General features: G+C 34.1%; 1 protein-coding gene across 5 annotated transcripts in view; it reads left to right on the forward strand.

Moving 5' to 3' along the window:
• Positions 1–25,298, forward strand: part of RPGRIP1L (RPGRIP1 like) — a 78,161-nt gene that overhangs the window by 10,678 nt on the left and 42,185 nt on the right. For 4 of the 5 annotated variants that reach the window (XM_063334318.1, XM_063334321.1, XM_063334322.1 and 1 more), the window contains 8 exons: positions 254–362; positions 2,545–2,688; positions 8,927–9,032; positions 12,753–12,899; positions 14,100–14,173; positions 18,201–18,340; positions 23,832–23,938; positions 24,170–24,220. In XM_063334318.1, coding sequence (XP_063190388.1) covers positions 254–362; positions 2,545–2,688; positions 8,927–9,032; positions 12,753–12,899; positions 14,100–14,173; positions 18,201–18,340; positions 23,832–23,938; positions 24,170–24,220 — 878 coding nt within the window. Of the gene's footprint in view, positions 1–253; positions 363–2,544; positions 2,689–8,926; positions 9,033–12,752; positions 12,900–14,099; positions 14,174–18,200; positions 18,341–23,831; positions 23,939–24,169; positions 24,221–25,298 lie in introns of those variants that run through there. The other variant, XR_010070971.1, reaches the window with a different exon arrangement.

The raw sequence follows: 25,298 nt of genomic DNA on the forward strand, positions 1-25,298 counted from the left end.
CTAAGGAAAACGTTTCAAGACATGTTTTTAGTACTTCTCTTTAACAGCACGTGCAGTATTGCCAATAGTTCAAATTTTATGGCAGATATATTGTAGATACTCTGATTATCTCTTTCCATGTGAATTTGATGTAAAAATACTTTTTATGGCACCTACATAGGAGTTGTAAGGGTTTGTACTGTATAGAGATTTTTGTTTTGCGAAATGCTTTTTCATTTAGTATGACAAAAATGTATCTTTTCTTTGTTTTCAGGAATTAGAATTCATGAATTTCAGGATTTAGAAGTGAGATCACCTAACCTTGCGCTCCCAAGATATGGACAGATTCTGCTTGAGGATCCACGAGCTGAAATAAGAAATTTGTATGATTTTCATATTCCTTAATTTTTGTTATTGTAATTGTTAAAACTTGTGGTTTTCTTGAGGAAAAAAAATACATTTTTCAGAAGTTTTTACTTCAGAAAATAAATTGAAGTTTTTGGATCTGACAACGTTAACACTGGTAACAATGCAGAAGTGTTTTATGATAAGGAAAAGATAGGATCAGGAATTTAGAATGCAAAATATAGCTACATAAGAATGTGGCTGGAAGTTAAAATTGATATTCAGTTGTGAGGCTCTCGTTTTGCTAGGATGCAATGCTCCCTCGCTTACTATTCGACAAAACTGACAAAACCAGAATCTTTGCAAAATTATTGCCAACATAACTCCTGAAATGCGTAGGATAACCCATGCAAGCTGTGACTGTATTGAATGTGTTATGCTGGTGCATTTAAGCCTCATTTCTAAAGGTGGTCAGATTTTATGGATAAGTTGCAAAAAATGCAGTGTAGGATACTAATGTTAAATGATTTTGATCACTTATACATTTTGAAAGTTGGTTGTAGTCCAGTTGCAGGTTTTAACTGAAATTGAAGCTCAGGAAACTCTTAATAACATCCTTAATGTAGAGACTGCCTGGGAAGAGAGATGTGTTATATAGGCTCTAGAAAAAAAGATAGTTAACATCTAATTTAGAGTTATTGAGGTCTGATTAGAACATTTTTCTTCTCCAAAGTATATAGGAACCTATTATACTTTTTAGACACCTGGTTCTTTAAAAGGTATTTAAAAGTGTTTCTTTCCATAATGATTTACCTAAATTTGCTGCAATATCCATAAATGCTAAATTTTCAATAAATGGGCAAGCTTAGTGTACAAATATATGAATTAATGTGTAATTACGTATTTTGTGCTTGAAGTTTTGTAAACACAAAGATATAGTGGGATCATAGGAAATAATTTTACAAAAATATTCTTATAAATGATCTTAATAAAGATATTTCAGTTATTTAACAACGTTTAAATTGCACTCCTGCTAGCATCCTGTCTGAGTTTAACCCTTGCTAAACAGTTGAAATTTAAAAAAAAAAAAAAATTTGCATCATAATAGAATGTTGTTACTGAAAAAAAAATCTTTAGTAATTTTATAGCAATTGGCCTAGAAAGGGCTATTTGTTCTATAACTATCACTTTTGAAGACTAGGGAAATAAGAGCTATCCATTAAGACTGCCATGAATCTTGGTGATCACAATACTTTTTCTCCTAACTCTGGTCAAAAACATTGTATTATAATGCAGATAACATTCAAATAGCATTTTTTTTTTTGAGAGATTTCAGTCCTCACAAAGGTGGAAAAAATAAGCACAGTTGCTCAAAGTGGTGCACTCAAGCACAAAAGCAAACACATGGCCAAAAAACTCAAGGTACTTTCAGGTCTACAGTAGGTGTTTGAAGTAATGAGGAACTGTTGTTTGTGCATCAAAACAGTTGATGCATCAAAAGCTTTAGAGTGGAAAACATCGTAGATAAATTGTTGCTTATTCTTATTAGAAAAAATGTCATTGGAAATGATATCTGAGATTAACTTGTCAAGAAAATAAAAATCACAAAGTTGTGGCCACTAAAAACATTCATACTCTGATCTCTATTGCTTTCTGCCTTTCTTTTTTTATTGTATTTACTGGATAAATTCCACTGCTAAAGACACATCTGATTTTTTTGCATGAAGTTACCTAACTCAGGATAAAAGCTTAAAATGTACTCTCACTGCTTTATCCGTTGAAGATCTCATATTCTTTTGATAGCTAGTAATGGTTGTTTCCTTTTCAGAAAACACTTGGTACTAATGGATTAGGAGAAGGGTACATTTAATATAGAGTGTAAGAAACCATAAACAGTATTTTCAGCTAGGTTCTGCTAAATATTATTCAGTCCACATAAACATTTATTTTTAAGAGTATTATGTTGTTTGTGTTATGTTTGATAATGTGTGTGAATTATGTATCTATTTATTGTACCATTCACATCTTTTCATGCGGTGACCTCTAATTATTGTCATAGTAAGTTGGAACTCTTAAACCTCTGTTGTGATATATGTCATTAAGAAGCACAAATTTTGCTCCACACTTTTAAAATTTTTGCTCTCTGGAGTATTCCTTTGATTTTTTTTCTTTTATTAAATACTTACCTGGTTTTGTAGCGTAAAATGCTTGTACTTACAGGGAGACTGTGATTGAGTCCCAAAGGGAACACATTGAGGAACTAGAACACGCCAAAGAGATACTTGTGAGTCGGCTGAGAAAGAAAGGAAAGGAAATTGAAGAATCTGCCCTACGGCTGAAAAAGCAAGAAACAACAAGCCAAAGGTACTGTGAAAAACAGAAATCTCCATGGTAGAAGCATTAGAAGAGCTATTTCGTAATATTTATATATGGCTGTGAAAATTACTTGTTCTGGTAAGAAATATTTGCTTTATTCATTGTTTTCCCTTTGGTGAAACTAAGTCATAAAATGTTTTACCGATTAGCCATGGATAATTCTAACGAAGGAGATTGTTACGATAATAGGTTATTATGTTTTTTACACAAATAAACAAAGAGGTTCATAATTACTATTTTAGAGAATTCATTTCCAGCTGATTCAGATTCAATTGAAGTTCAACTCATTAAATTTTAATCATCTATTATTTCTTCAATATAATTCTTGGAAAATGTTAGATACAGGTCCAAAGTGGATAATTTAATGTTCATTAATACTCATTGATATTTTGGAGTCTACAAACAGTATAAAAATAATGGCCCTGTAAGGGTAGATTAGGAAATTTTTAAAGGAATGTGGTATATCTGTGTAGTGAAACAAAGCCAGACAAACATGCTCGTGGAACGGTTTCACAGTAAAGCCTCTATTAGTTTAATATCTTTTCTTTCTTTCTCTTTCTTTTTCACTTTTGCAAAAATATGTGCAAAATTATATAACTTTGCATATATTTTCCCTCTTTTGACTGTTTCATTTTCAGCCTGTATTGTATTAAGGATCTAAGACGGCATGATCCTGCATTTCTTACTCATTTGATTTCAATGCAAGTTCTACTTGAATGAGAAATAAGTGGTCAGTTCTTTAACTGCCTTTCAAGAGAGGGATCCCGTTATTATGTGTGAGCATTCTTTTGTGCATCAGTGTCGCTACGTAAATAATACATCATAATGTTTGCTATTAAATTATTCACAAAGTCGTAAGTCTCCCCTATTCAGAAGCTCCTTTCTATAGTTTAAATAGGTTAAAGAAGTTGTTATAATAAATAATTTCTCAGTCTGTGCCTACAGTGAATTCAGAAAATATTTAAAATATTCTTTCATTATTTGAAAATAATCTGACAGAAATCTCAAAGAACTCCTCTGCTTCATTTTTCTATAGATAAACACTATTCTTTAAGTACAGCAGTCAGAAACTGAACGTAATTTCTGAATTTCATGTCAGCTGCCATGTTTCTGTGAAATTTTCAGGAGCTTTAAAGTAAAGATACACTTTAAATTCAGCTAAAAATCCTTAAATAAAATCAGGGTATAAAAAGTAGTGCAGATCCATATTAATTCATGTTTATCAAATTACTTGTATAGAATCCATGATACTTGACCTAAGTTACAATCTATGAATTCATGTTTGAAGTTCTGGAATTATTTCCTTTATTTCTTGTTTGAAACTGGATAAAAGATACGTGAAGCGTTTAAGAGTTACTGTGTTTGGCTGAAGACACAAGGGAAAGAAATTGAAAAATGTCCACTAGTGCATATCCAGAACAGTTCGAGTTCTATAATTTTGCCACTACTTTGTGGAAGGCTGTTAATCCCCATTTTATATATATTTTTTTTTTAATGCTGAATGAACCAGAGCCAGAACTTAGAGGGATACTGTTCTCTCCAGTTTTAACTGTAACCATAGGTACCTATACCTATTATCTCTAGGAGTTTTTCATTAGCTTTCCTTCTTGGAAGTCTTATAACTGCTATCTAGAACAGTCTCTATTAGTTGTTTAATTACATAAATAGAGTTATAGGTTCTATATAATTCTTATTTTTAATATTCTTTGCATGGAAAAAACTGTCAATACTGGAATACTGGAGGAAAAACTGGGAATTTGGGTGACTGATAAGGTCATCTTATTTCATCTTTGAAGCTTGTGTGTTTTGAATTTTGGTACAATTGGCAGTTTTTTATTGTGTTTTGTAAGAATACACGTGGCTGTCATCTAGTTATGATACTACCCAAAGACAGTTAATCTGTTGAAATAATTTAAAAACTGTATGGTGCCAAAAGGACATAATAAATGTGCTTCCACCAATGTTTGTGTTGTAGTACCATTTGATCTCAGCCTGGTGTTAACAACGTTAGGTTACTTTCAACCTTAAGGAAAACATTCTGCTACATGATTCAGAAATTCTCGTGATTGAAATAACTGTAGTTTCCAAGTAGTGGTGCAGCCACAGTTACTAATCATTGATCCATCAGCGCTAAGGGAGGGAGATTCTAGTTATCCTGAGTCCTATACCCACAAGAAATCCTGTTATATTTTAAAGCTGCTTTTGCAGCTTCAATACAGGTTCTATATAGCAACACAAGATACGTAACAGAGCTGATGTCATATGCAGTGTACTCTGTGACATGACTATTGTAACATTGCTGCAATCAATGGTTTTTTTCAATATTTCATTAGAAGTTTTTTGGGGATTGTTTCAGGAATATATGTCTGACCTAATTTTAATTTAAGGGAGAAACTTGGCCTGCGGGTTTTTAGACTAAACACATTTTCTTATGTACTTAATTTGACTGCATTTAGCTTCACTGTTTTTAATTTAAAGATGGCCAAAACCATAACAACGTGTGCTTTGGTGTCTATGATACACAGTGCTCACGTTAAAACAGTAAGTCTAAACAATCACATTTTGCAAGCACCTAGCTTCAAATAACTTAATTGCTCATCATACTTTCCAAAAACATTTTTAAAGCCACCCCAAAATGCATTTGTGAAACAGGTACCTGGGTTTTGCACATGTTTGTGGTTTTTTTTGTGTTTTGGTTGGTTGGTCTTTTAATGCAAAAGCTTATTTGCTAGTTAGTTTTTAATTCCTTCAGCATTTTTTGCTGCAACTTGACTTTGGAATTAGACCTATTAAATGTGTGAATTTTTGAACAGGAGTATCGTATCTGATGCACATATAACCTCTGTGTTTGCGTTGTAGCATTGCAGACCTAGATTAAAATGTGGAACATGTTAGTCACAATGCATTATCTAAAGGATTTTGATAGACTACAGCATATATAAGAATGTGCTAAATCATGTCTATCATATATATATATATATATATATATACACCATCTCTAGTATAAAAAGAATTTTCATTTTTAACCAGTTTCCTTAAAGATCATGACTTTTTTCATTTGTAGATAGGTTTTTAGCCAGGCAAACAAATTTAGAATTTTATATTCATATTTAAATAACCTTAATAACTTAGATGCTAGAGCTATTGATGCAATGTTAATGTTTTGCTTATTGCCGATATACTATCGATTACAACATAAAGGTGCTACTAGAAGGCAAACATAGTTGAGGGGTTTTTTTCCGCCTTTATATTTGACTTCCTATAAGGAATAAGAGGTAAAGGAAACAACAAAATGTATATCAACATATAGTCCTGTTAGTTACTAAGCATTGTAAAATGAGAGGAGTACTGCATATTGATATTTTATTCTGTACTTCCCTGCTTGGGAGTCTGTGCATATATCTTGGCCATTGATGCATTTGGGATTGAAAACCCTTAGCCTAGAAACCTCTTGTTTATTTTGCCACACAGAGGGTAAGTGATCCTGAGAAATATGGTGATATTTTTTTTACTTGCTTGTTTTACTTGTTCTGAATGTGAATAGGGAAAGTTTGTGAGCCACGGGTTCAGTTGATAGAATAGTCAGGACTCTCTAAGAGTAGTCTCAATATTGTGTTCATGTCCTGCTCATATGGAAGTAAAGACAAGATGCAAGGGATGTGGTTTAATTAGACCTCAATTTTATTAGCTTAGCCATCTGGGATTTACTGGCATAAATTTGTACAGTGCAGGTCAAGATCCTTTCTTTAATCATTTCCTTCTGGTGTAGGTTGCTATCAGTCCCCCATTCCCACACAGATGGTCCCCAGCCTGTTATTGGGACCCCATTCTATATGCTTTTAATCCAAATGATAAGAGGTCTGGAGAAGAGATTGTCTCTTCGGTGTACTTCAGACATTAACCCCAAACATAATTCTTAGTTTTTTAAAGAGTCACTTTCTCCTAACTTCATTTCCAATTTCAGACTTTTTAATCCAGCTTTAAGATGAGGTTTAGAGTGGAAGAATAAGAGTTCATGTTCCTTATTTTTGCACTTGTGGCAGAAGGCGTGCTAGAGCTAAATCAGTATGCCTGTTAATTCATGTTACTGCCTCTAAAGGGATATCAGTTCCTTTTCTTTTTCTAACTTCTGCTCCAGGCTTACCTCCTTGTCTTCAGGTTCTGTGGCAGAATTTTGGGCTTTTTTGGCAATAGAGAAATATTGAATGAGCTGTCTTAGTACAGCTTTATTCTTATACATTATTTTGTTATTCTTTGAGCAAAATATTATCTACATAAGTGAAAGGTAGCATTGACTTTTATATCAAGTCTGTATATAACCCTTATTATATCAGAATACCTGAGCAGATGTTCTGGGAGCAGAATACATCAACTACGTGGGAGGGAGAAAGCTGTGTAGATAATTAATTTCTATTCTACTGTTTTGTGACTTCATTTATAGAAAAATGAATCTTCCCAACAGAATCATCCTCAATTAACTTTGCCTTACCCACAAAATCTGAAATAATTTTGTTCTTCAACAGCAAGCTTCTTGTTGTGTATTGGATGTTTCTTAGACATATTTTATTTAAATAAATAAATAAAATATTGCAGAAGTACTGTAGAGAAATAGTTTTGTTGTTGTTGTAGCCTATGATGAGAGCTGAGATAGTGATCAATGTAATGCACTAATACGAAATTAATGACACATGCTTTCTGTAGCTAGTAACTTCATGAGATAAATACTCTTAAAATTGTAAGAATTGAAATGATCCCAATAAAAAGTAATTTTCACTTGCGAACTTGAATAATTTACTTCATGATATCAGTACCCCAAACCTGTTTAAATCAAATGCTGTTTCATTTGCTGTTGAAAAAATAGTTAATGTTGATTGTCAGGAGCCATGGGGTTTACATCTGTACATCATAAATTTCACTATCATCTGCTCCTTTTTCTACTTAAAAAGAAAAAAAGGGGAAAAAGAAAAAGCCCCCTGCTTAAAAAAAAAAAAAAAGCCCCCTGCTTAAAAAAAAAAAAGCCCCCTGCTTAAAAAAGAAGGGGGAAAAAAAAGAAAAAGCCTTTGAAGGCATCAGAGCCTTTTGTTTGATGTGTGGAACAAGATTAATAAAAACGTGCCACTACATTAGCTTTTAAATAGCTAGCACCAGACAGTGCTGCTGTCTATACTCACCACAACTTTAATTTATGTAGATAACATGTTTTAGACACATGATAGTTTTAGCATTGCGTTACGGCTGTTTCTTGCAGAAGATCTCAGGTTTGTGAGTGTGTTTATCTTCTGTGTAAGGACAATTAACTGGGCAATGCCAAAACACAATAGGCTTTGATATTTTACAGAATAAAAGGAAAGTATTTCACGTACTCAGCTGGTTTACAGATGTGTGAGCTTTGTAGTCCATTTTCTTGCTCCAGTATGGCATTGTGACAATTCCTCCAATATGTCTAAAATAGATAAATATTGGAAGAAAAATTACCTTTTCAAATGCTAAAGGTTTATTTTGATTTTATCATATTTTATATTAATAAAAATCAGAATTGGTTTCTTTTTCTGTACTTAAAGAAGCTACGAAAATCAAGGGGTTTAGTTTCACTGCTTGAAGTAAGGGAAAACATCAGAAATAAATATTTATTTAAATTTTGAATTATTTTAAACATCCTTTCTGTTAAACAGTACGTTCTCAAATTAATCTTAGAATTATAACAATATAGAACAGCTAGATGGATATTAAGTGATTTTCATGTAGTTAAGACACACCCCCAGCTTGTTTGAACACCAGCCAGACTTCAGGTGTTACTTAAGCAGTGCTTAAGGTGTTTCTTAGCAGTGCTGCATACGTTTAAACTCTAAGAGGAAATTGCATAAAATGGTAATCTGCTGGCACCAAATACTTTGGAGGGTGGAAAATGAATAAATGGGAAACAAATCATCTCTTTAGGTATAGGATTGTTTTCTCTTCCTGTCATATATGGTTTGGTACAATAAACAAAGATATCTATGTATTGATTGAAGCTGCTATGTCATCATGCGGTAGAATGTTTATTTACCGAAATGGTGTAATGTGGATTATAGAAGAAGAAATTATTTTGGGTATGTCACACTAAATCTCTCCCAAACGTGTTGTAGAAAGCTGATTTGCAAAGGATTTCAACTTTTCAAGATAAAAATAATAATTCATTTTGTATATTTAAGCTCCTGATGCATTTCTTTTTATTAAAATTTTGAAGGCTAAACATTCGAGACAATGTGGAAATGATCAAGGTCCGGAAACAGCTAGTTGAAAAAAGCAATGCTCTTTCAGCAATGGAAGGAAAACTTCTCCACCTTCAAGAGGTAATTGCAATTTGGTCAGTAACGTTCCTTTACTCTCGTCACATAAGCATGCATAAATGGAAAATAAATATACACAGTTCTTGATTCTGAGTCAATGCTGAGTACGTGAAAATGAACCGCATAATAGGTTCCACCCAAGGTACTCCAAATTTGTAGGGTTTTTTAGTCTTAAAATTAATTTTTTTTTCAGATGGGTCTAGCAGGTCTTAAAGATTTTTGTCTGCAAAGCCATCCCAGACAGATTGTGGAGAATGAACTGAGTTGTCTGGCTGTCTAAAGAGATTTCTGATCATTTAAAAAGAGGGCTTTGACTTAAATGTGCTGACTTACTAAAGAAGAGGTACCAGATCCCCCTCACTTCATCAGTCTTTGATAAAGTTGGGGAGGTTTGTCTGTTTAGAGTTCTGACATTAGGACTTAACTTCTGTTCATAAATTCATGGAAATTTATTTTAGAGGGCTACTGTAAGTAATAGATTTTCATTATAAAAAGAGCAGTTTTATGAAAATATGTCCAGAACATGTAACTGTATGGCAGATTCTGCATAGGTTTTAGTTATACAGTTTTCTGCTTCTTCCCATATCTATTTGGAGAACTGTAGGTGTATACAGACAGTGGTAGCATGAGAACAGCTTAGAAGTGGGAGAGTTCCTGTGAGTAGGAATTCTACCTGCAATAGAGCTTTATGAAGTACCCTAGCTTTATGAGGTGGAAGCACTAGATATCCTGGTAAACTCTTACTGATGCCTGCTTCTTGTTACGTGAGCATGCTAAATAACACTTGTGCCATTAGATTTTTGTTCCATTCCTTTTTTCCTGTGTTTTTCTGCTTCTATGTTTTGCTTTGCTTTGCTTTCCTCCGCCCGCCTTGCTGTATTACCTATATCTCCTCTACCAAAGCAGGTCTTGTGTTAGTAGCTCAAATCTAATTTTTCATAGGGTGAACTATGTAGAATGTAAATTCCCGGGGAGACAGGTTTCACATGGCGATAAGTAAACTGTTCCATTTTAAATCATATGAGACTTCTTGGTAATTTACAGCAAACGTCAAGTGCTTATGCCTGTATCTTGGCAGCAGCTGAATGGAAACACATGCCTAGGATTCAAACTGGTATTTGAAGACATTGTTTCTGATATTCACAGTGAAAGCTGTATTTTTGAAAAGGATGAGTGTGTTTTCTGTCTCATTCTTTTTTTTTTTTTTTTGGACAAGTTAATGGATACAATGTTTTTCCCATTTCCAGTCATTTGAATGTTTGAAACATGTCTACTAAATGTGAATAACTGTAAAATCCAAAATTTCTAGTTTAGATGGCACATAAAGTACTTATCAACAGAGCAGTTTTTAATTTTTTTTGTTTACCTTGATGATTTTTATGACTGTTGAGTTCATTATCACTTTCAGCTTCTACCAATTAAAACCCATATAATTCCTCCATCTTAATTTTTGAACTTGAGTCAGCCCAAAATGTGAAACCACAGAATGATAAAAGCCTATAATCCTGCTCCATCTAATGATATTGAAGTTTGCTAGCAAACATTTGCAGGACAGTTTTGTTGATAAAGAATTTTAATGTAGCCAGTTAAATGAAGGAATTGTGTAATCTGCTTAGGAGAACAAAGGACCCTGAAACTGTTTGGATTATGTATTTGATCCCATTGGTATATTTATTGGCTTCAGTTACAGACTTAACATTCAGGAGTTCATGATTAGTAATATGAAATGTGCTAACCTGTGCAACTACAATTTAAAATACTGTAGAGAGTTCTTCTCTTGAGCAATCGGTACAACAATTTCACATCTATAATTGAGAGCTGTATATGTTCATTTGTACAATATTTCTGGGAGGTATAGATCCCTTTTCTTTAAGTGAGTTATTTCTAATTGACAACAATATCAACGCATGTTTCCCAAAGAAAGAAAATTCCCGACTCGAAATGTTAAACTATAAAATCATCATCCCAATTGTTGCCATCACCTGAGTCTTGGGATGCTCCAGGGAGAACAGGATAGAAAACAGTTTGGGCATAATGGGAAAAAAAGTGCTGACAGAACACCCAGATGTAGAAGAAAATCCAGTTAAAGGTAGCATTTTGGAGAAAAAAAATAATAATAATGAGGGTGAAGTCATGGTCCCCTTAAAGTTAATGAGGAAAGTTTATCCCAAATGGTCAGGAGAGTAGCAGAGACACTGAAGGATTAGAATGAAGTTGAAGCAAGCAGATTTTTGAAGAGGATATTTTTAGTGCTTTTAATGAGATGGTTCAGTAGAATAAATGATTGTTGAATTTGTTTTCAATGGTTTTGGAAATTAAGGAAAGATAAGGACGAAATGGTCTATGAATGGCAGCTTTGCCAAGGTGGTTGTCGGGGTTTCTTCATGTATAGTGGGTTGAAGTGACACAAGTTACTGAAATGGAAAAGAACTGCAGGAAGAAACCGAGGCTGGGAGATGGAGAAGAGAAGATGAGTTCACCTGGACAGTTGGAAAGGTTAGAGACTGTAAGGATTCTGATTTTGAGGAGAAAGGAACGAAATTTGGAGAGAAATGAAAACTGTAAAAATTACTTGTAAGGTGTCATTTTTTGAAGTTATTGAAATACAGTTCACAGATATAGGACAGAGGAAGAGGAGCACTGAAGAAAGATTGTTAAAAATTGATGAGCAATATACTTCATTATCTCTCTGAAATAAGACTGACTCCTAATATTGTTTATTCTCTGTGTTATTTTTCCTTATGGAGAAATGAGATATAAGAGACTGAAAATCAGGTTGGTGATTGAGTTTTCTGTGGGTTTTTTGTTTTTCTCGGATATTCAGACTGCATGTGAACCTAAACAAATTGTAGAGGGTTCATGTTCAGCTTCTCCATTTAACTACTTTGTAGGATTATTATATGGAATACATGAAGCTAACTTTTCTTTGTCTACAATCATTAAACATTATCTATACTCATACGTGTATTTGACATAAATTTTCATATACTCATTTTATTAAACAGGAGACTGGCTTTTGGGCTGTTTTGTTTCAAGTCATACTTTGAATGTGATGTACATGGAAATTCTTAATGATTGAGGCTTTATTAAAGCATTGTGGAATTTAGAGAGTGTAATATTAACTAATATTCTGGAAATAGAGGTTCTATCAGCATCATCCATTTAATATTAAAATTGGTTAAATGTGCCTTAATATAATCCATTGAAGTAAATTAAAATGTAAAAGAAATCATAAGTCCCTCGTTAAATTACTGCTAGCGGGGAAATAGAACTGAATGCATTAGGATTATGAAACAATTATATATATACAATTAAGGGTTAACAGATCTGTGGCAAATTCTGTGATTAACATAACTGTGGTCAACATTCATTTTTGCTTGCTACTGCAGTGTTTTTGGTCAGCATGTCTAACCACTGTAACCACAGCAAAATCTTTTAATTGCTGAACAGATGTATTTCTTGGTTGTTTTCATGACTGAACTGAGGGTTTGATGTTCATGAGAGCAAGAAGAATGCCACCTTTTCCTGGCCGTGTGTAATGAAAGTTGCTTTCAGTTACTTAGTTCAAGAGTGTCTCCTGTTGACCACATTGAGAATATATATTCAATACTGCCATAAGAGACCACTGGTTGAAAATGCAGAGAGCCATAACATTCTACTAAGTGTGATTTATTTAAAATTTTTTTCTGGATTTTTTCTTCCTTCCTACCTTCCTTTTCATAGAACCAAAAGAACTTGAAGATGAGCCATGATGCTTTAATAGCAAAAGGTGACGAACTGAACCTACAGCTTAAAGAGGAGCGGTTAAAGTGCCTCCATCTTGAAAAAGAATTGCAGTCAGTGGCTATTTCAAACCAAAGGACAGAGGAGGTGAGATTGTGTTGAAGAAAGCTAGAATCTGCTTTAGGTAGTACACATAGATAAGGGAAAAGTTAATGATATACCTTCTAATTGTGGAGATGTTAATAGACCTTTCAAACACATTTAGAAGACTGACCTGATAATATATACTTTTATCCCATTAAAAAGAAAATCCTGTGGCTGCAGCTTGTATTTCATAGAATCATAAACCATACCTGGTCTCCATGCCACGGAGTCGCTGCATCAGTGTTTGGATAATATTTAAGGTTAAAGCATAGGATTTCACGTCAAGTCTGATACTAAACAAGTAGTTTGTTAACCAGAAAAAAATCATACTATTTGATTTATTGATCACGTATTGCTAGTTTTTCAGTATTATTTCAACCTGATTTGATTACAGTACGGTGCAGTATTACATCTTACTCAGCCGTTTAAATCAGTTGCGTCTATATCTTTGTCTAGTGACTCTCAAAGACAAGTCTCATCACAACAGTCACCCACATATAGGGTTAAAAATCAAGTGGTTTATCCCTCATTCTCTTCAATATATGAGTAAGAGTCTACAAACTTACTTGTTTTTTCTTTCATTTTGTAGCAACTTTAGTTTTACTGCCTGGCTTACCTGTTTTGAAAGTGTTTTGTGTGAACCAAGTTTATCAAGATTACCTCATTGATATTTCTCCCAAACCTTTGAACTATTATAATGCATGTAGGATATATCTTCTGGGTTAAAGCATTTCTTATCTTTGAAACCATATCCTGCTTTAAGGAGTATTTTGAAAGCAAGGACTTGTTGTTTCTTTAAGGTCAATTAAAAAAATATTTACAGGAGCCATTAACTAGCTAATACTAATACTCACAAAAATGGAAATAAAAACTTTTAATGCTATAGATTTTTTTGGTTAGGTGGGTTTTGGTTTGTTTTGTTTGGGTTTTTTTGCATAAGGCAGAATGTGATTAGATACTGTAGTTCAACTGTGACATGCTAGTCTCAGCTTCATATAAACAACATGAAAAAGACTCTCTGGGCCAAACGTAAATCCATGTGGTGAAAAAAAGTGTTATTTTGAAACTTCTAATGGACCGTTGCATAAAAAGAACAAAGAAAAGCCTGACAGCGCCTACAAATCGTTATCTAATTGTCTTTACGCATTCATTGTAATTTCCTTTTGTGCTGTGCATTGCTTGAAACTTCCTTCTTCATTTTAGTTACAGGAAAGAATAAATGATCTAGAAAAAGAGAAGGAACTCTTGAAGGAAAACTATGATAAACTGTATAACAGGTAAGTTATGGTTTCCATATATATAAAACTTGAGTCCTGTCCCGTTTAATAGGTGTTCATATACTGTGTGCTTGAATGTGCATATGCATATTGTGGGTGCACACATGTAAATATATTTGTGCTACTGTTCATCATATCAGTAAGTGTGTATGGAAACATTTATTGTCTCCTACTGGTATTTCATCTGTTCTGTTGAAACAGAGTAGCTTCCATACTTGTTCTAATACTCTTGAAATAGTAGATTACTTTTTTAAAAAATCTATTTAAAAAATAAGTAGAAGTCACTTTATTTTGAACATCAACACAAAAAGTTCTTATTTGAATTTTTAATAATTTTTTAGGGGGTTCGTTGAAAGAAGAATACACCTAGGTAGACTTATATTCCTTTGGGTTTATTTTATTTTATTTGTGGAAAAATGGCATTTGTACTTTTTATACTTCTTAGTGGACCTATATAACACCTCGTATTTGACAGCTTCTCCAGTGTTTATTTTTGAGGGGTGGTTTGTTTATTTTGGTAACAGCTACCATTTCACTTGTACTGATTCTGCTTGAAGTTTTTGTATATGCTCATGTAAGTTTTTACAAAGGTTCCTATGCATAATAAGTTGTATAAATTGTATCAGCAGTGCTTAGATTGGAAATGAAAATACATCGCCAGATATGATTCAGAAATTCTCTGGTACAGGAAAGAAATAATTATAGGCAATCAACACAAGCATATTAAAGGAAAAAATTACCTTCAAATGAACTTTTCTTTTTACTGTGAAACCATGTGGTCTTTTATACTGAAGAGGGTTAGAAAATAAATTTCCCAGAGCTAATAGTTGCCTCAGAAAGTAGGTAAAATGCATGAAGTTTTTTCTCATATCAAAATTATTTATCCTTTTAAATTTTGTTTGGTTTGTCAGTGTGATGTCTGTCAAAAAAAATACCAATGAGTAAACACAATGTAAGTGATGTCAAATGTTGTTTATAGTATTAGTACAAAATGTGTTATACTTTTTGTACTTTCTACGGTGAAATTAAAAAATATAGTAGCAAAAAAAATGTGAGTACCAATAGCTTAAAACGTTATTTTTTTTATGTATGAGATTTAACAGTTTTATAATCACAATATTTAGAGTTTGTACAGGGGTAGTTGGTCAGTTGTCTCTTACTTAAGTTCATTGGAGATTCCTCCAAAGCCTGATCATGTTATAAATATTTCTGAGTATGATTATTTTTTCTACTCTATGGAGAGAAATAGCTCTTACTAACAAATCAACTTACAACCTTGGCTTGAAGTTTTCTGTTCTATTTAAATCATAGTGGGTTAATTTAAAAAGATGTTTAACAATATAAATGTAAATATGGTTCTCTCATATCCCAGGAATCTGCAATATGCTTTTCCCTAAAATGAACTTTCTTTCCATACGCTCCCATTTAAACTTTGATTAATATTCCATTCATTCCATGTTACTATATAAGTAACAAGAAATTAGAAAGATAAATGGATCATTTCGTTTTAACTACTGTTTAATGGCAAACTTCTCTTGTTGCTCATTTGAACAATGCAACCTTACTACAGTTTATCTCTTGCTAGGAGTGGGTAGGCCAGTGCCCACAAGTGCTAGGTAATTAATAAATATTTCTTTCTTTTTTTAATGAGGATGAGAAACAAAAACACATTCTTTGCTAATGTTATTTTTTTATGAATTCATTTGAAGTTGATGGGAATTTTGCCAAAGCCAAGACTGCAGAACTGGATCTGAAAAGTTTATAAAGAACAAGTATGAATTTGTCAGTTGACTCTTATTATTTAGTCAGTAGCCAAGAAAACAATTCGTTTGGAAAAAAGGTTTGGAGGAATTGTTTTCATATGACCTTGTAATGCAAATCTAGCAATGCTTAAACTCCCTCCAAAGGAAACGGTGCCAGATGTGGTTGACCATTTATAGTTACCCAGATGGCTCCAACTCCAGTGAAGTACAGTAAATGTGAAAGAAAGTCCACATGAATTCAAGTAAAAGTAATCTTAAAATTCAAAGGAAGGAACTGACAGAAGTGGACTCAATTCAAACTGACATAAACATTAGCATTATATAGGCTTGGATAAAACCTGTCTTCTAAATTGTTCTTTGTTTGAACATCTAAATTCTGAATTACTATCATAGTAACTGTTAATGATTTTTCTACCAGCACAGTCTTTTGAGAAACGGAAATAATGTGTAGCCACAATCTTTATGTGAAGTAATTGTACCTAAAAATAACGAATGCACATATAACTAGATCTCATGCTCATTTAAACTTGAAAATGTTTTCAGAAAAGTGAAAACTAAGAGTATTTGACGTCTTCTCTTGCTAAGATGTATTCTTTCCTTATGGGAGCCAATCAAACTTTGAAGAGTGGTAAATCTAAGCAGTTATAGAACACATTGTGTCTCTTCTGTACCTATGCAGTATTATAGAAATTATTGTGGGTTCCGTGCATTAGATTCCTGCATATTATCTTCAAAATTACAGCAGGGTTAAGTATATGTTGCTGTAGGATTTAGAAACATTGCTTAAGTTCATGCATGCTATAAAAGACGCTCTATCACACTATAAGATGGTATATGCCTAGAGAACTGTATAAATAGGTGAGATAGATATAGTATAAAAAAAGACGAGAGAGATAGAACTGTTTCTATCAAGGTCAGAAATCAAGAATATAAACTCTTGCCGTGTACTTCAGAGTCTACGCTTCTTGCTATATTTTTTTGTCTTTAATCTTAAGGTCGTTCTTCAAATATATTAGATATAGATATGTACTCAGAACCACTTTGTTTAGTCGTAGCCATCAAAACAGGCAGTTCTCTTTCAGTTGGCATATACAGTCTTCAAAGCTATGAGGGCTGTCCCTTCTGTGATACTTCTTCTCCACTATGTTTTTTTTGGTTGAGGCTTTTGTTACATACATATCTGGGAGAGACAGATTGATGAATGGGTATCAGAAGATTTTTAAATACGTTTATAGATGTAAAAAATAACTTTTTTAACTGGTGAGCTTCACTAAGATGAAGAGTTCAGGAACTGACTCTTTTGTTTAAAAAAACCACCACACCTACTATTTCTGATTTTTCACAGAATACAAAAGTGAATAAACTGGTTTATGATTGGTTAAGATGAAGGACGTTTATTCCAGTCAATGAGAATGCGAGTATTGAATAATAATAATAATATGAAGACTGTAGTACTCATGTCTAAATGAGATGAAAGCACATTGCATTGCTTTGTCTTTTTGCCTACTAGGAATTATACTGTAAATTATATAACGTACTTAATTTTGTTTCAATCTGAGTTACACATTTTGTTGTGGTTTCAGCAGTTCTGGTTCTGTGTCCATGCAATCCTTATTGCACATAGATTGGTAGTTTACAAGTAAATAATCTGTTACAGGCAAAATAGTTATTCTAATTTCTTTGCCCACCTCTGTTTTTGATTTCTTAAAGTAGGAGAAAGATCATATTATATTATATGTGCTTCTTAATCAGTATCAGAATTGTTGTTTTACAGTATGACAAAACTGTTGTCACTTTGCGGTCAACATTTCTTTGAATGGGCAACTGACTTTAGGCTCTGCGTGTTTCACAGATTTAAAAGAAATCAGGTGGGTGATCCCAGCTCTCTACATTGAGAGGTTTTGTATGCGGAAAGAATGGTTTTGTCAGTTGTCAGTTACTGAGGTTTGGAGTTGTGGATTACTCTGGGATATGCATCTGAATTCCTTTTCTACTCCCACAAATGTTGCATGCTGCCAACTTTTCTGACTTTGGAGCTCTAAATTAAGGCCAGTTCCTTTGCTCATCCCACAAACTCTTTCATGTTTTTTAACCGCAGCCTGAGAAAGGCGCCTCGGTTTCAACAGCAGCAGACCAGCATATGTTTACTTAATTCCTAAGACATGATGACAGTGGTCTCTGTGCCACTAAAAGCTTTTTTCTTTATTATTTTCTGTTCAAGCTGATTTCTAAAAGTTTTTCACATGCCACATGTTTTATTGCAGTGTCTTCAGTATGACCCATGAACAGCAATGGATGTTAAAGGAACAGCAACTGAAACTGCAAATTGCTGAACTAGAGACTGCTATCAAGTCTGATTTAGCAGACAAAAATGAAATCCTTGAGAAGATCAAAGCAGAAAGAGGTATATTTCTGAAATAACTATCATTTTCTTCTGATGTGAGATTCTCTTGTGTTGGAGTTCAGGTATATTGCCCAGACTTTTAAACGTACGTTTGAACAATACGCTTAAGTTAGGACTAGCTATGAAGTACAAAAATTGACCCAATACAGGTTATGTGCTGAATGAAGATCCTATAACTCCAGCTGCATTCATTCTTCATCTGTTGCATTAGTATTTACTGTTTATTCTGTATGTCTCTTCTCCTTTACGTTGAAAATTCTGATGGAAAGGAGGACCGTCAGACACTCTCTCGAATTATAAACTGCTATTCTAATTTTATTTACTGTACAAAGTTACCTGAAGCTACATAGGCCTTTGAAGATGGTTGATTGTCTTTCGACTTTATGAATTCAGAATTTTTTAATATTTTCATTATACTCTAATTTTTATTTACAGTACAAATAATTTACAATAGTACAGTTTTCTTCCAATCTGCTGAACAGATTCTTTCATACGTGTTTCTCTCATGCTGTAGGACAACTTCTCAGTGAATCTTTAAGACCTTGCAACCTTTTATTTTTTTATCTCAATACTGTAGTATACTGTGGCAACATAAAGTTTACAAAGCGAGAGCACTGGGAGGAAGTAAACTAAATATTTTTAGAGTTGATTCCTCAAGTCTGTATTTTTAAAAGGTGTATTTCTGTGAACAATATAATGGAATGAAGAGGGCCAATTTGTGATTAATTCTTCTTATGACTATGGCTCGAGTTCAGCATATGCTTACCATTAAGACGCTGAGTAGCTCTGCTTACTTCAAATACCAGATGAAACACTTTATTTGACCACAGCGTTTGCAAAATTAGCCTTAAGTGATACTAAAATAAATAAGATACCTTAAGCTACAATAATATGAAGTTATGACATATTGACAGTCAGAGACAGTTAATGACAATTTGATTATGCAATGCAAAACTTAAAGTGATATTAAGAGCATGAAAATGTTATAGGCCATACTATTACTTGGTTAAGTTGAATGTGGAAAATCAGGCAACACCTTCCGTCATCTATCCTTCCTCTGGGCATTATGTTTAAGTGGCAATTCTTTACCACCCCTTCCCCAGATTGGCACTTAAAAGCTTGTTGTCCTTAAAGTAACTTACTTAAAAGTAACCTGGATCAACGGGTTACTACACTTTGTTTCTACTGAATTGAACTTTCTGCAGCTTGAGTAGATGTAATACCCTTCAAGGCCTGTCTGTGTATCTAGGATTTGATGGCAGCTTCTTGTCTTTGATAAAACTTAGGCAGTATACGTTTTTTCAATCACATGCTTCAGAGTACGTGCCTTTGCTGCACATCCCTTTTTTAAGTTCAGCAGAAGAACTGAAGTACGGTTTGTCTTAACCTACTGCCTGGAACTGGTGTAGGAAAAGTGTCTTGTCTGCCCTTTGTAGACTGGCGTATGAATCTCTTTTCAAAACTTCTTTTCCAGGACTAAGAAAGATGTTAAAATAAATGAAGTCTTGAAAATTCTTGATGCTACATAAGACTAACATCATCTTGCCTTTTTCCATGTCCTTCTTCAGTATTTCTCTTTTAGAGTGATCACATAATTTGGATTTGAATTTTTTAGTATTATTTTTCTGTCCATAACTTCATAGTGTGTTTTGTAATACTTGGAATAAACACATTTAGGCAGAAAACAGAGTAACTTGTTTCACATTTTGACTATGTTTGTCGTGTCCCCCCCCCCCCCTTTTTTAAGAATATAGTTTATTCTTGTGTCTCTTCTGTCTTTGATATCTCCCAGATTCTCAGCCATAAATTACAATAGCAGTTTGGTTCATGTTCATTTTATCTTCCTGACAGTGTTGTTTCATGCAAGTCTCAGAAGGCTGAGATTAACTAATACAAAATCTAACTTGAAACAATTACTGTAGCAAGGATTGGTGTGACTTATCTCATAAATTCATAATGTATGTCTTTACTTGGTGATACTTATGCCTAAATAATTTCATTTTTCATTAATATAATCTCAGTCTCATGCCTTGCAGCATTTGTTGCTCATAGTTATAGTACTGTTTACACAGGTACACTGTTTACTAACTGAAGTTTTTTTACAATTGTCTTAATGGACAAATATTCCATGTCAGTAAAAATTGACATGTGAAATATACAAGTAAAAGTTATATTTTCCTCCCTAAATACTGTTTTTCTGTCTATAAAACTACCCCAAAACATCAGCATAAATACAGTCCAGTTTTATCCCATGAGCTAACAAAGAAGGCAATGCTGTTGCCCTAGATTGGACCTAGGCAAATAGAGCGTTTGGCAAGGACGAGGGGGAGGATAGATGCTCTTGTACACGATGGTGGGTAGATTATGGGATAGTAAGCAAAATAGGTCTCAGTTGGCTTCGAAGCATGTACTTTTTCTTTACAGGGAAAGATAGCAATGGTTTTCTTTTCTTCTGCCCTGCAATTGTACCTGGCTGGTACTAGTTGGTCCGTAAGAACTTTCTGTGAATTTATGTAGGAGGTGAACAAATGTGGAGGCTTTTGCTGATTAAGAGTCTAATTATTTTCGTGTTTTTTGAATAATGTGGAAGACACCTGTGTAAGTTTATTTAAATTCTGATTTTGAATATGGCATATATTGGCACAATATGTATCTTGGTTACAGCCAAGAGAGAGAATTATTGTACAGTCCCTTAGGTGTTTTATAAAGCCCTTACAAACACAGAGAGCCATCTGCAAATCTGTCATCTGCTTCCACTCGTGGCTCTGTAGTCTTTCACACGAGCTGCTGTGGCAGTGTTTTCCCAATCCTTTGGGGAAACTTTTTTCTCTCTTTCTTGTGCTGTTACTGTCATAGCCTTGCCACTGAAAACCCTGATGTTATTGTGATGATGTGTTCTTGTGGGATCTGGTCACCAATGGTGTGAGAATCGCCTCTTCTCTCCCCCCTCTCCTTCCCCTTCAGTTGCAGGGTTTGGGTTAAATTAGGGGAAGCAAGCTAAGCAGCAGCACCAACCCTGATCCAAGTGCGCTCCAGTCAGTGCTGATAGTATTATAAGTGGAAACAAACAACAGAGAGTTTGAGTGGTTCCTGATGAAAAACAGTGTAGTTATATGGGAAAACTGACTGGCAGGACCCTCCTGTCACTTCTGTTCCCTAAAGGCTGTTGCGGAAGTATTCCCTTTCCTCCTGCCTCTTTCCCTGCATGCCTTGCATTTTTCTCTTTGGTTGGGATCGCGGAGAAACAGCCTGTTGAGAATCTGGACAGGCAACATGGATAGTGCTAAGGTAGACTGAGCTGTGCTATTGACAGATTGGCCCATTTTAGTTCAACAAGCTGTTGAAATTGCCTCAATTTGAACAAAATCTGGTTTTCTTTCTACATAGCATTTACAATTTTGAAGTTAACTTTCTAAGCAGCAAGTGTGAATGAATATTAACAATGTGCACAAAAACTTCACTGGGGTTCATGTTAGAAAAAGACTGGACTGAGCTTGCTGCTCCTGCCAGAAAATCATGGCAATGAAATAGGAGTGCTTGAGAAGGGATATCTTGCCTCCTTATCCCTGGAAAAAGCACCAGTTCAGATCTCAGTTTATATTATAGGGAAAAGAAACAACATCAGAATGAGGGGCCCTTTTTCTCTGTGAGAGAGCTCCCAACAGATACGGGTCTTTCACGTCGATTATTTGGGAGAGTCCAGAAGAATCAATTGCTGATAAGCGTTTCACCATCTTAACGACTGAGGGAGCTGGGGTTGTTTAGCCTGGAGAAGAGGAGGCTGAGGGGAGACCTTATCACCCTCTACAACTACCTGAAAGGAGGTTGTAGAGAGATGGGGGCTGACCTCTTCTCCCTGGTGACAAGTGATAGGACGAGGGGAAACGGGTTCAAGTTACGTCAGGGGAGGTTTAGATTAGATATTAGGAGACATTTTTACACTGAAAGGGTTATTAAACATTGGAATAGGCTGCCCAGGGAGGTGGTGGATTCACCATCTCTGGAGGTGTTTAAAAAAAGGGTAGATGGGGCACTGAGGGACATGGTTTAGAAGTGGCTCTTGTCAGGGTAGGCTAAAGGTTGGACTCGATGATCTTAAAGGTCCCTTCCAACCTCAACAATTCTATGATTCTATGATTCTATCTTTTGTGAAGGCCTGCCTTCCCTGCCCATTCACAAGACATATTTTAATTGTTTTCTTATTTACTTTTTAATTTTTAGCCCTTAGTGTTTCTAACTATATTTTCTTCTCAATTGTACACATGCATTACACTTTTCTCATAACTGAAGAGAATTAAAACCTTACTGGTGATTATGTGTTTGAATTGAAAGCGACTCTTGTGGAGTCCCAACACATGTATGAGACAGGAACGATGGCATCAGATGATTCATTTTTAGTGAAGATGTCATTTGATATGTAAACCCTGTAAAATTAAAACTAACCGGATGTCAATTTTTGAAACATTTCTAAACCTTTGAGACTAGCATCTCAGCCACCTGTTTCCTGCTGAGTTCGAGCCTCTAAGCTGAAAAGCTATTCTGTAGAAATAGCTTAGCTGTGCATCATGCCCTGAGGGTCAACAGAAAAGATTCCAGCATTAAAAAGATATTGTGAACTGTTTTGTTGAAAGCAGTAGAATATATTCTCTATTAAGTATGTAATGTTTTACCAACCAACTCCCACGAGTGCAGGTGGGAATTACAAAGGCTAATACTTGCACATCAGGTTGACAGTTAACATTTCTATCATTCTGATCTAAAATATGAATTCATAATATTTAAGTACATGGTATGAGAATATAACTTTGGGACTTTCAAAAAACACACAAAAAAACGGAAGGAGAAAAAACACTATTATCAAGAGAATGAGGAGTTTGGCCGGGGAGCAGAGAGAGAGAGAGTATTTTTGTTCCTTAGAAACCTCAATGATTTTGAGAAAAGCTTGCTTTTAAAACTTTTCCATGTAAAAGAAGGCATGTTGTTATAACTACAGTATTTCACCTAATCCTTAAGTTTTTTCTCGCATCTTACTGAAAAATCATTGTGGATATAGCTATGCATTAGTGGATATTTATGTGAAATCTGTGTAACCTTCTACTGATAAGTTTAATGGTGTTTAGTCATTCAGGTTGACAGAGAGTTTTATATCCTCTCTACTCCCCTTTTCTCTCCCTCTCCCAAAACAGAAAGCTGTACTTAGTTGGGCATATCTTTCTATTTAGAAACACACAAAGTGTAGATTTTTTGATGCTGTAGGTTCTCTTTTAATGAAAGTAAGAATATTTCGCTTTTTTTCAATCCACACACCTATACCAGATCAAAGAGGAGTAGTTTTCTGTTTTGTTAATACCAGAGATTTCACTGTACAAAATAAATTAGTTTCTGCATTTTAAAATGAAATTGTCATGCATAAGTTAATATGAAAAGCAAGTTTATAATTTTTATTATTATATTGAATTAAGTAGAATATTTTGTTCTTTTTCTATGTTAGACGAAAAGGAAAAACTGATGCAAGAGAACAAAGACCTGCAGTTATGCTACCTGGAAAATAAGCAACAACTAGATGAACTGAAAAATCACATGAAGTTTTTGACCAAGGTGAACTCTATTTCTGTTTTGAATATGAGCAAAAAAACCCATTCTATGTTTTATGTATAGTGCAAATTCTTCTTGAAAGTAAAGGAATACAGAAATGTAACAGTGTTTATTTATTCATGATATCAAGCAAAATGTCATGTCTAGTGAGAATGCATCTTGTTATTCTGAATGCATTTCTTCGATATTCATTCACATCTGATAACACCTTTTCATTAAGTATTTCTGTTTCAGGAAAATGATACTGATGTGGCAGAACTCAGTGAAGCCCTCTTGCATATAAAGGTAACTCGCAAAGAATGATCATATGGGGATTGGAGCTAGATGGTCTTCAAGGTCCCTTCCAACCAAAACCATTGTATGATTCTATATATTTTGCATTTATTCTTTTTTTTCTTAAACCCTTGGTTGACCGTTACAAGTTTTATACACAATGCCAGGGATTTTCAAGGGCTGATTTATTTGTGCATCTTTTAGTAGTTAGTGCTTCAAGCTCATATGTGTGCTTCTGTCAGTTACAGTGAAGCAGAAGGGAAAATGAAAAAATTCCCAAGATGAAATCTAGACTTATGTAGATAATTCATTGTAACATCAAAAGTGAATTAAACCAGATTCACGAGCATTTTCTTAAAAAAACTTATTCTCAGTTAAATGACTTACCACGACATCTTGTTCTTCCTATAATGTTAATTTTAAAATAATTTTTGTTTATTAAGTCTGTAATTTGTGGTAGTGTGCTATAAGCATGGAAGTTCTAAAATGTGATATAGCGATGCTTAGCAACCTCTCTTTGGTTATACCAGACAATGTTCTATTTTTTTCTCTCACACATAAGTTGTAATTTTATTGTTTACAGCAAAATTGAAAATGAAGTGGGGATGGGGAGAAGAAATCAGTGAAAAAATAAGTTTGAATTCAGTTTCCACTGTTCTGGTGCCTTTGTTTTATTTTCTTGAGGAAGTGTTTACTGTCAACAGAATCTTTTTCTGCCACTGAAATGCAAATGATAATTCTATAATGATAATGAAAAAAAGAAAGCAAAAAAAAATCAACCAACAAACCCCTAGATGAAAATTAAAACCCCAGTATTAATAACAGAAGCAATGTAGACTTGAGAATAGCAATTCAGGTTTTGTACATTCACTGAAGGAGGATTATTAATTGTATAAAAGGCAAATATATTAAGGGGTTTGTGTTTTCATTGGATAGACAGGAGTGATTGCTTCTGAGTATCTCATACATTTTAATTGGTTCCTGATAATTACAAGATTATATTCCTGAATACAATCCTGACACTTACCGGTCTACCTCATTCCTATTTTTTGTGTTACCACATGCTCAAAACTTACAAAGTTGTGCTTCC

The sequence above is a fragment of the Chroicocephalus ridibundus genome, chromosome 4, assembly GCF_963924245.1.
Source record: "Chroicocephalus ridibundus chromosome 4, bChrRid1.1, whole genome shotgun sequence".
In the NCBI taxonomy this organism is placed as follows: domain Eukaryota; kingdom Metazoa; phylum Chordata; class Aves; order Charadriiformes; family Laridae; genus Chroicocephalus; species Chroicocephalus ridibundus.